General features: G+C 34.1%; 1 protein-coding gene across 16 annotated transcripts in view; it reads left to right on the forward strand.

Moving 5' to 3' along the window:
- SGCZ (sarcoglycan zeta) overlaps window positions 1-12,505 on the forward strand; it is a 346,473-nt gene that overhangs the window by 147,073 nt on the left and 186,895 nt on the right. For all 16 annotated transcript variants that reach the window (XR_011150719.1, XM_069014020.1, XM_069014009.1 and 13 more), the window contains one exon: window positions 8,124-8,318. Coding sequence is in view for 15 of the 16 variants with exons in the window: in XM_069014020.1 (XP_068870121.1) it covers window positions 8,124-8,318 (195 nt within the window). In the remaining variant the exon portion in view is untranslated. The remainder of the gene's footprint in view (window positions 1-8,123; window positions 8,319-12,505) is intronic.

The following is a 12,505-nucleotide window of genomic DNA, read 5'->3' on the forward strand; positions in this document are numbered from 1 at the left end:
GTGTTTGATATTTGTCAGTTTTCCATTTTGCTGACCATGGCTTCTTGCAGGGACAGGCAGCTGCATGCTGTCTATTGATAAAGCTGGCTCAGTAGAGTTCCAGTGAAGAGCAGTTATTTTTTTCTTCCGTTCTTCCAACTGTGCTTGCATGTATCTTAGGAGATAAAATGGCATTGGCACTGGCTCCTCCTTCAGTCTCTTCTTAGTGTGAAAAGAAGACTTCATTTGTTCAATTCCAATCAGTCATCTCTTCATCAAGCTATATTGATTCTTTTTTCTTTTCACAGCAGGGAGAGCACATTTTATGTAGGGTGAGTCTCATTTAACTTCCATTAATCATGTGAGGAAAGTCAGGAAAAAATTGAGCCTGCATTAGACTATCAAAGGATTTAGCCCAGTTCCTTCCAGTAAAGAACTGAAGGTAGTTGAATGCAGTAAAGATGAGATATAGATGACCACCTGAATCTCTCTCGATTTCCCACAGTACTTGAAAGGATTGGATATTTTTCACCTGGAAGTTGAGTTCACTTCAATTTAACCCATGATGTGGTACCATCCTATTAATTGCTTAAAGAAAAAAAAAGTAAAAAACATTCTCAGTACTGCTAACTTATATAGTTAATTTGGAAGAAATATGTCATTGAATCTTTACATATTAAATGTCTTCATTATTTGTGAGTACTTGAAACCCCTCTTCAATAAGGAAACAACTCTTGTGTGGTTGACCTTCCTTCCTCAGTGTTTTGTATGCTGCTAAATTGGAACAAGTTGACTGTTCCTCAATGAATGTACTTCTCCATGCATTTTCTAGAAGAAGAAAATGCAAACAGAAGTAGAATGGAGGAAGTGAAAATGTGGAAGTTATTATAATAAAGTATGTGGTTCCATTTTTGATGAAAAATATTGCCAGACTGATTCAGGAGTTTAGATCTCCTTTTTGTAATTAATACTATGCCTTTAATACTGTTAACCATGTTTCAAATAGGTTTGGAAAGTATTGTTAAAATGTTTTTCATCTTGGGATCTTAAGTGATCTGGGAGCTAGCAACCAAAACTGTTATGTTTCTTTCCAAGATATCAGCTAATATTTGAAAAGAAAGTCAAAGTTCTTTTGCACATTAAAATACAGAACTGTTTAGTTATTGAATATAGTTTTAAAGGTATAGTGAGCAATAATTTCATGTAATAAAAAAACCAGTTTTTGCTCCACTGATGTATTTTTAATGCTGCTTTTAGATCATTGATGAAAATTATTCTGAAGGTTCTTTCCACTTGAAAGTTTTACAAATTGCACTATATGTTCAGCATCCCTTGGTATTGGATTCTTTTTCTGTGAGATGTCATTGGTCATGTGGGTGCTAGAAAGATGAGTAGTCTTTTGTTACAGTATTGGGACGCCATGAAGACGGGTTATAAAGAGGCAGACAGAGATAGGAAGCATCACTTTGAAACCACATTTATAAATTATAAGACGGCTGATCAGGGGGAACAGTTGCCTCCATTAGTAATAAGGAAGATGAAGAAGTTAATTAAAGGGAGGAAATGCTGAAGGCAAAACGGGAAACAAATTAGAGTCCTAGTCATATATATAATACAAAATTAAAAACATGTAAACTTAAGAAATGGAGGTATAATTTCATTTTACATTCCTCATCTCTGCAAAGACTTCTTAGGTGTTCTCCATAGCTTTATGGTATAATCTGAAATACACGGTAAAATTATAGATTAATAACTTAAATGTGTATTCTCAGAGTATTTTAAGAATTGATTGTTCATGAGTGTTATCTTTGTAAAATAGCAGTGACCAGAATGTTAATATTTATGCCCTGGTAAAACACCTCTTTTGTTATAATTTAAAAATGCTTTTCTTTTAGACTGGAGCAGGAACCCATACACTAAGTGTTATAAAATTAGAGATTACTGTATGTGTGTCTGTATATATATATTTACACACACCTATGTATTTTTAAACTTGATTCTGACAGTGAGCTCTGTCTTCTTCCATTAAGATGAATTCAGCTCTTTTCTGCCTCTACTGTTATCAGGCAGACAGGTGAAATATAGTTTATATTTTTAGGGCTTTGTATAGCAGTAAGATTTGATCCATGCTTGTGTTCCTGTAACACCAGTACTTTATTTTGCACATTGATATCATTGTGATTACTTATCGATATGATTGTGATTACTATTGATTAAAAAATCCTGAAGGGATGGAGAATCTATTAATATTGGATATGAGGACATTAAATTTACATTAAGATAAAAATGATGAAAAAAAGAATCAGTGTAGCTTTGCTTATGTACCTTACTGAAGAAGCTCAACAAATACAGGTAAAACCCAAAACGTAATCATTCTCTTTTTAAGCAATACTCCTGTTCTTCATATCATAGCAATTCGTGCAGCTTTTTCTGTACTCTGATATCTGGTCCATGTTATTTTTAATATTAATTAAGAGAGTTATGTGTTTTAGTCCAGAAGAACCATGTGTGTAGATTCAGATCTACAAGTATTGGTTTTCTAGCCATATGGCAGAGTTGTGCTACACATATATGAAAATAAAAGGAAAAGGAACAGTATTTAAAAGCTTATTTTCCATCTTTCTAGAAATTCAGGTTTTCATTCATATTTCCTATATCTTTCTTCTTTTTTTTGTTGTGGAATACATGATTACCCTACCACATGAATTTTAGACTCAAACTACTTGCAGGAATGAACTATTTAAAGAAGGTATTTCCTCATAAAATGTTCACTCCACCTGCTACTTCCAGTCCAGCTGAGTTTGGTGAATCTGCCACTCCTAAATTTTCTTTCCTGACTCTTGAAGATGACACTTTTGCCACCATCTACTGAAACTGATCTAATGAAATGTATCATTCACAGAGGAAAATTAGTGCCAGTTTTTGTGAAGATACTGAAATACTGGTCCTGCCATCTTCCATTGATGCGGTTACCAAGTTTTCTTCTGATGAAATATCCTTAACAAAGACATTCTTCATCTTATCTTCTCCGTGGCCTTAAGAGAAGGAGCTGAGCAGATGGAAAGTGCTGATCATAGGTGCTTGTGGATATGCTGTGCCTTACTGAGATATGAAGAGCAACAGAGATGAGGGCCCAGGTTTAAAAGAAAAGTGGTGGGTTTTTCAAACCGAGATCCAATGGTTTTTTGTATTTTTCCTGACTTTGTTGCTATTTTAATAGTCTTTTAGAATTTATTCTGTAAGACAAATTTTATCTCTTTATCTAGCAGAAAGATTATTTGACATAAAGTCCAGAGACCTATCAGAGGTGGTAGGGCAGAAAGAATGCTAGTGTGTCTTTCAGCAGTCTGCTTGTCTCCTTAGGCATCTGCTTTTCTCTAAGATAACTCAGCTATGCAGAATCTTGTATTGCTGTTGCTAGACTTCTATGATCCCACCTAGTTTGATTAAGGTTATCCTTAATAGTCAGTGTAGCTAGATAGACCACCTCAAAAAGTTATTATCAAGCACCACATAGAAATTTAGATGATTATAAAGCAAAATAATGTGAAATAATGAGTAAGTTTTTGAAACCAAAGCTTCTTTTAAAAATACACTGAAAGTGTACTGAAATTGTTGTGGTTGGGTTTTGAAAATGTAGCTTAAAAAGGTATATTTTTGAGAAACATCAAGCCTGAGGTGGATTCGAATCTAGCTTCCTTGAAAATTCAGTACAGCACATTATTATTTAGCAATATTTCAAGTCACAGAACAGTGGGAAAAATATGTTTCTTTTCATTACATGATTATTTATTCTTTTAACATGCTGTGAACTTCATTGTGCAGAGAACATTACAGTTAAATATGTTAAACAGACCAGCAATAAATGCTCACACTAAGTAATAATGGTAATAGTATCAGGTCACTGATATCCATTTCTGTAAAGTGATAATTCCATTGGAGAACGATATTCAAGATGCAAACATTTATTGTCTCTTTATAGACAGTTGTTTCAAGAAGGGTTTAGTGAGCACTGGCATCACAGGGAGAAAATTGTGTACCTCAGCTGCTGTCCTGCCTGTGGCTGTAATGAAGTCTCTGTAGTAATCTAATTGTATTGACTTAGGAAAAAAATGAAATTCTAATTGTCAACATAAAGCCCGGCAAATTGTCAGTAAAAACATAGTAACTTAAGCCTTGTTGACATTGATGACAAAACTGTACTTTGTGGCCAAGAAAAAAACAGATTCTTCTGAATTATTAAACTTCAAATCACATAAATTATGTAATAAACTGACATTATGTACAGCTTGATAGTGAAATTACTTGCATGTGTTCTTTCCTTTATATTTTCAAGGGTGCAAAGGGATTTCCAGATGTGTTCATTAGAAAACAGTTTTGGAGTGTTGTGTACAAAACTACCTTAATTTGTGAAAATTACAAGAAGAAAAATCCAGAGCGGAACAAAAAAGCCTCAAACCCTGAGATTAGAATCTTGAAATCCCTCTGATTTGACACCTACATGGCAATAGTAGTCTATGAGAAATATTTTTTTTATTTTATCGTGAGGTACAGTTTGTGTAGTCTCCATCCTTGGGGTTGGACCAGATCACCTCTTTGAACTCCATTCTGTGATTCTAGGACATATCCCAGTACAGGTCTCAGAAAAACCACACTCCACAAATGCTTTTGAGCTACTGAAGCTGTTTTAGTAGTGATCACAATTATACTAAAAAGAAAAATAAGTAAAATCCAAAAAATACAAAACTGCCCATCAGGGCAATAAGGATTTATGCTGTTTTGCATGTAATCTACCATAGAGCGATGACAAACAAGTTGCAGCCCAATGACAGTGCTAGGGTCAGTTGCTGACACAGTTTTGATTGCCTTTGAAAGGTTTGAATGGCTAATATCATAAGGAGAAGACTCAGAAGGTGTCAGGTGTAGCCCATATAAAAATGATTTCAGAGGAAGCTGCTCTCTTCATCCAATATGTAATTCTCTAAGAATGCTGCTCTACTACCTTGTCAATCTACACATAGTTGATATAATCCCAAACAAATCAAGATAATACAATATTTTTCTGTTAATTTTGGAAGTATTCTAGATTACCAAACGCTTGCAAAAGAGAAGGAACAATTCATCTACTTCAACATGTACTGGAAGTGACAGCAAGAGCTTTGTGTATAGGTGTTTGGCATTTTAAGTGCTTTCCAAGAAAATGGATCTGTTTATGCATCAGGCTTTTTCATAAGACACAACCCAATTGCTTGCCATCTTCATATTTTTTTTTATAATGAGCTTCTTGATTTCATGCCAAGTCTTGATTTTTGAGCCAAGGTTGGGATGTAACATGCTAAGCATTTTTGTATTTGCTACACAAGCAGTGTTATGGTTCTTACAGTACTTCCTGCTCTGTGTGATGCATTTTTCACTATGTATGGTAAACTTTTAGCTATAGTCTATAAAGAAAACAGTAACATTATTTTCTGCTGTAAGCTTAATGCCACATACTGTATGAGGGGAAGCAAAATGAATGACCTGCTGTAGTGTCATACAAAAAGAGAGCTTTCCACAGCAGTAACTGTTGGCCAGGGTGAGTGGGGAAAGCTAGCTGGTTCAGATAAGTCATCTATATGATGTTTTGAACTATGGCTAGTTATGACGAGACTGCTTTTTGATTTTTTTTTCCTCTAAATGCTGGTATGAAGAATTTTCCCTGCTAGCTATAGTTCTTCTTCTATATCTGAAGATCTACAGCTCATCCAATTCCAATATGTTCCTTACTGACCCAAATGATGATTGGGCCTAGATGCTGTCATAGTGTGAATTTATATTTTAAATTTCCTTTATGTCTTTCATTCTTTCTATGAATTAAGAAAATAATGCACAGAGAATCAATAAGTAATGAAAATGTCTAGGACCAGCATTTTGCTCCAGGTGACAGTTTCAACAGGAGGTGTGGAACCCCTTCCATGGGTTCACAGGTATAGACAGGCTCCTGCTTCAACATGGGCTCTCCATGGGGTCACAAACTCTGTCACCCCCGGCTATTCCAGCATGGGATCTTCCATGGGCTGTAGTGTGGATATCTCCTCCTCCATGGCCCTCCACGGGCTGCAGGGGGACAGCTTGCTCCACCAAACCTCACAGAGTTGAACAGTATACAGTGAGGGAACTGAGTGATGCCTGGCTGTGGTGGTGGAATAAAATGTCATTGTATTTAATGATTGTGTTGCAAAGGGTCTATTCCATGGGACTGAATTCACAGTTTTAGGACAAGTGCTACTTCTGACATCCTCATGATCTAAAAGTTGACTTTTCAACTATTTTTAATGAAAATAATTTTTTTCATGGGTAATACATAAAGTTAAGTCACAAGAAAATGGAAATGGTGTAAAAATAACCAGTTATTCAAAATCTCAAAATTTAATCATACATTGCATTTTTGTTACAATGGCTGGCTAAATAATGTGTAGAACTAATTATAAGGAGAAAGTTGATTAACCTATTCATGTCCTCAGTTTCTGGATTCATAAGGCATTTACACACAACTAGGATGAAAACTGTCAGGATATGATAAGAAGATGATCTAAGGTCTTAAAACCTGGTCATGCTTTGTTTTGGGAGGATTGAGAAAAGTCATTGAAAATTTTGTTTGTAAGATTTACTACATAAATAAACTGCTAAACATTGCATTTAGCTAAAATTGAGGGCAAAGAGAAGCAATCATGATTGAAAAAAATAAAAATTACAAAATGCCTGTTTGCTAATTTATTTAAAACCTGCTTATTAAGTTCTTTATTTCTGTTTTGACTAATTTCAGTGATATATGTATTGTCATAATATGGGTGTGAGTTCTATGACTTATGGCTCTAATTTTTCACTGTGAGTTAATTTATACTATTAATATCTCATTCACTAGAAGAATGGTAAAACCTAGAGAGTGTTGATTTTGATAAATATCTAGCAACATAGATAATTACATGAATATTTTTGAGCTTCACATTTTAAAAATCTTATGAAATCAACATTTCTTTGATCCTTCAAATGAATGTAATCTGGTTTTTATTTCTCATTGAATCAACTGACTCATTTTTGTGCATTTTTTACTTTCTTTTAGTGAAAAGAAAGGCAGCTTTTAAGTGCAAAATTTATTGTTTTATCTGGTTTATAAGTCTGTTGAGTTTGTTTGTTTGTTTTGGATTTTTTTGTTCTGTTTTGTGTTTTCTTCTTCCTCCTGAGAAGGAACATTTTTAATGGGCATATTGCAGAAAGAACTCTTCCATAACAGAATGAGACTGCTTTAATTTAATTTTTAAGTCGCAGAGAAAATTTAATATCTTCCAGTCTAAGGGCAATGTGACAGCTGAATATGAATATAAATATCTGTAAAAGAAAGTTAAGGAGGAAAAAAAATTTAAACAGTTTCTTCTTAAATGGCATAAACACTTTTATTCTGAAGACATATTAGCAGTAAGTTCTTTAAGCAGTTTGCAAACAGTTACTGCTTGCTTGTGTGTGAGAAGAACTTAAACTAGTTCAGGAGTTCAACAGATTATAATTGTATCCATCTCCTAAAGGGCAAATGAATTTTTTGTTTTTCTAAAATAAGGATGTGTATATAATAGCATCAGTTATTAATTTAATTTGCTAAGTATAATAAAAGAGTGAAAACTTCATATATTAAAGATATATTTTAGAAAGGTGAGATTTTTCTTCTATGGCTGCAAGCTATATGAAGAAAATTACTTTTACCTCAGCCAAAACCAATACAAAACAAAAGGTACATGACTCTCTTTCTCCAGAATCAAATTTTCCTGAAGGATCTCATAAAGGACAATAAAACAATATTCAGAAATAGAGTGTAAGATACGCTGGATGGATTACTTTTATATTTTTAATAGCTTCCTACTGATAAATTTGAAATGGAAATCCAATTTAAAATAGAAACCAAAGATTTACTTTAAATTCATGAAAACTACCAAATTCTTAATAGATGCCTAGTAAAAACAGCATTGATGTGGTTAATGCTAGATGAATGCATCTCTTCTATACCCGTAGAACCTGATTTTCTATACATTCTGAGTTAATCTTCATGTAATATTATATGTGAAATACAGGCCTCTCATTTACTTACTTATACTTACATCTTTCTTTTCCAGATGACACGAGAGCAGTATATATTAGCAACACAACAGAACAGCCTTCCAAGGACTGAACATCCTCAGTTTTACCCAGTAGGGATTTATGGATGGAGAAAGAGGTGCTTATACTTCTTTGTCCTTCTGCTGTTGGTTACCATGATTGTTAATTTAGCAATGACAATATGGATTTTGAAGGTCATGAATTTCACAGTGGTAAGTATTACAGTAACTTTATGTACCTCATTTCTTCAAGTACTAACTTCTAGTTTTTTCTTCTTCCTTTACCATACTATATAGAACTCTGATAATTTTGGATGAAAAAATCATATGTACCTCTTTGGATGTTAGTTCAGATATTTATGCTTTCTATATATATTTTTCAATGAGTGGACTGTTGCCCTATCCTGATATTTTTGGTTAATCATATCTTCTGTAATTATAACTAGATCTTAGTTTGTTTGTTTGCCCAATCAAAAGTGTCATGATGCATGAAGCATCTTTTGTTTTCTTGTCACCACAGGACAATAAGCAAGAGGAGCTTACTATATCTGTTATGTATAGTATCTCTCTTAGGAGGGAACTGCATTGGTCAGGTCAATTTATGATTCCTTTTATAGGTTTTTTTTGTTCTTTGTATTTTTTTAGAGTTTACTGACAATTTGGACTGTGTTTCACCTAGAACCTAGAGTAGCTGTTTTGGTGTTGACAGGGAGGAGGTGAATCTGAAAGACACGTGCTTTAATGAGTCAGTCTCTGGCTGGAATCTTTTAATATCAGCAAAGTATGTCAGATGTACACTTGAAAGAACATCTACATTCAATGGAAACTGTGGTAGGAGTGTGTACTAGCTGGCAGTGGAGTAGTGACTTTTTGTATATCGAAAGGAAAGATAGAACTATACACAGTTTAAAATAGCAGTGTTTCTGTAAAGATCAGGGCAGTCTTTCTCTCTGGATTTTAACCTTCATAATCCATATTTTGATGTAGTTAGTTATAAATTTCTAATTCCTAGGGTATAGCACATTTCTGTTCTCCATTAGTTTATCAGAAATAAAAGAATAGCCAGCAAAACCAGCATAAAACATGTCTAAAATTGTTCTATATCTGCTGATGATCTGTAATTCATTGGGTTATCTGCGACTGTTGTCTGGTGAGACATATTGTGCAAATATATTGATTCTTCTGAGTTTTCCGCTAGTGGATATGTTGAATTCATATTTTGACAGTTGTATTACTTTAATATTCATGTACAGAAACATTTGTGAGAATCATTGGAGAGATTGCCTTTTTTCAGAGGCGGCATTATTTTTTTTGTTTCTGTTTTTTCTTTTTTTTTTGGGCAATGTGCTTTCAAAATAAGACACCCATATATGTTTTTGCTTATTATAATAATTGTTCATTTGTACTGGAAACATATTTAGGCATAACTGTTTTAAACAATTGTAAAATATAGATGTTTTAAAAAGCACAGAATTTTTCTCTGTGCAGAAGATTGCATTCCAATAGAATATTTGAAAGTACTGTTTCCATATCTAGGGATTTTTTGACCTTCCACATTACAAGCTATTATAACACTATCCAGTTTAAATCTTTTCGAATTTGATCATGCAATTTTTTAAGACAAAACCAAAAGAGAAATTTAGAAATATTTTTCTTTCCCTGATGTCAAAGTTTGTTGGAAAGTTAAAAGTTTGTGGTGAATTACTAAATCAGTGCTGGAATCTAGTGCAGAAAACAAAAAAATTGTTGCAGCTCTTATAAACACCTTTTCCTTGATCATATTCAAATACAATTTTTAAATTATATGCTGAAGTATGAATTTACTTCTGCAGATTCATGGAATAGTAGTCTTCTACTTTGAGTAGTTAGTATTCACATTGGAATCTCTGTAGGCATTCAAAAATTGATTGCTAGAAGATTGCCATGTTAAAAGCTGAGTAACATCTTCATGCTTATGTCCTCACATGCACATCTGAGTATGAGTGGGAAATTTGTATTAAGTCTGAAAGAGTCACATTCTTAGGGACAGATGTTTGAGAGTAAAATAATTTAGTTTATGAACCTAAAGATCATGTATTTAAAAAGGCAATCACTTTGAAATATATGTGCATTTCTTCCATGCGCATGTGTATATTTACAGATAGATATAAACTAAGAAATTTTATTTGTATAACTGGACGGTGATAGGAAATCACCTAGAAACCTAAAGAAACCTAGCTAGAAACCTAAAGAGTGTTTGCTCAAAAGAGGAATATAACCATGATAAAAATAATTGCTGAAATTGGACTGCTTTGACATTTTGACATTATTTTAAATTATTTCCTGTTTTAGCATAAGCCAGTGTTGAGCTTTCTATAAAGACAATAGTAATGGCAGCACTTCAAGGGGTCATGAAGAGCCAGGTCGTGGTTTGTTTGTCATTGCTGTCTGACAATTGCCACACTGTTAATTTGTATTAGCTGTTGACTTTCTATTTTTAACTGTAAAGCTACAGCCACTGACAATTTGGCATAATAAAAGCCTTTCTGCAATCAAGTTTCTAGTTGGAAAAGTTTTCTGAATATACTGACCTTGCACATAAAAGTCACATTCTGAATCTGAGCTAGTTTTCCCGTGCTCCCTTATACTCAGAGAAGAGAAATGGGTCTCCTGTAAGGCACTCATCTCAGTAAGATAGGCAACTAATGCAAATTTTTCTTTTGGACAAATGTTGAATAGCTTATCAAAGAAGTAATTTTAAAAAAAATTGTTTATTTGCAGTAGTGTAAAAACATAGTACAGGCAAGCTGTGCAAATGTCCTCTTATCAGGTTATGTAGTATGACTAGGAAACATGGAGAAATATTCAGGGATACAATCTCTTCTGGTGTACAAGGTAAGAAACGTGAAAGGTAAATACAAGTTACAAATAACTGCCCTGATATATAATATGTATCAGATGAGCAAAACTAAAATTAATATCTGTGTAGCAGGAATAGTAGATGGAGGAATCATAGATGTAGTAATGATTTTTGAAAGATATTTTCGCACTGGTAGTTTAGTCTTACTGCCCTTTAATATCTAGTCAAGCTCTGTTACCTCACTGTTCAATTATCTTTTTAGAAAGATGTGGCCAAGAAGGCCAATGGCATCTTGGCCTGTATCAAGAACAGTGTGGCCAGCAGGACTTGGGATATGATTATCCCCCTGTACTTGTCACTGGTAAGGTCACACCTCAAGTACTGTGTTCAGTTTTGGGCCCCTCACTTCTAAAAGGATTGAGGTGTTGGAGCACGTCCAGAGACAGGCAACAGAATTGGCAAATGGTGTAGAAAACGTGTCTTATGAGGAGTGGCTGAGGGAGCTGCGGGTGTTTAGCCTGGAGAAGAGGAGGCTCGTCACTCTCTACAGCTGCCTGAAAGGAGGTTGTAGTGAGGTGGGGGTTGTTTTCTTCTGCCATGTCTCAAATGAAAGGATGACAAGAAATGGCCTTAAGCTGTGACAGGTGAGGTTCAGATTAGATATTAGATTTTTTTTTTTATTATCTTCACTGAGAAAGTAGTTAGGCATTGAAATAAGTTGCCCAGGCAAGGTGTGACATCATCATCCCTGGAGGTGTTCAAAGGGCATCTGTATGTGGCACTTTGGGACATGGTTTAGGGGTGGTTGTGGTGGCACTGGGTTGATGTTCGGACTGGATGACCTTAAAGATCTGATTTTTAAAGGAGACATGCAAAATATCACAGAAAAATCTGTAAGTTTCATCAGTGTATAAAATAATTGTCTTAGGGTACTTGAGTTTCATGGAATATTTATAATTTCCTTTCCTTGTACTAACCTTGGCATGGTTCACAGTCTACCCCATGGAAACTGTCTTTCACCTTCCATCAGGATGTAGTTACCTCTCACTTAGTCTGTGTTATACGTGCTCAATGAAGCTCAAAGCTGCTACTTTTTTTCTACCAGTACGATTACTATACTAGGGATTTCAGGAAGGATGGGAAACTCAAGTCATGACTTGGTACCAGAGCCACAGGGTAAAATATTAATTGCTTTGTGTTTATAACATCCTGGTTATTTCACATATGTAATATATGGGAATTTTAAAGGCTTGTGAGGAAAGAAATATTTTTTTATTGTGCCTATGTTTTTATCATCCTGTGTTTACATGGACTACACTGTAGGTAATTAGCTGATTTTTATTTAAAGATCTAATCACTTGAGTATTATTCTCTGATACAATTTTTTTGTGTGTCATCTTTTAGTTATTCTAACCTCAACAGAGCTATAATTTTATATAATTTATTCTTCATATAGCTGTTAATGAATAGAGTATGTTGACACTGTCAATCTGATTAATTACTTTATAAAAGAGATATGTGTAGCAATATGTGACAGAAAATTTTCTTTATGAATTTCAAA

The sequence above is a fragment of the Aphelocoma coerulescens genome, chromosome 4 (assembly GCF_041296385.1).
Source record: "Aphelocoma coerulescens isolate FSJ_1873_10779 chromosome 4, UR_Acoe_1.0, whole genome shotgun sequence".
NCBI lineage: Eukaryota > Metazoa > Chordata > Aves > Passeriformes > Corvidae > Aphelocoma > Aphelocoma coerulescens.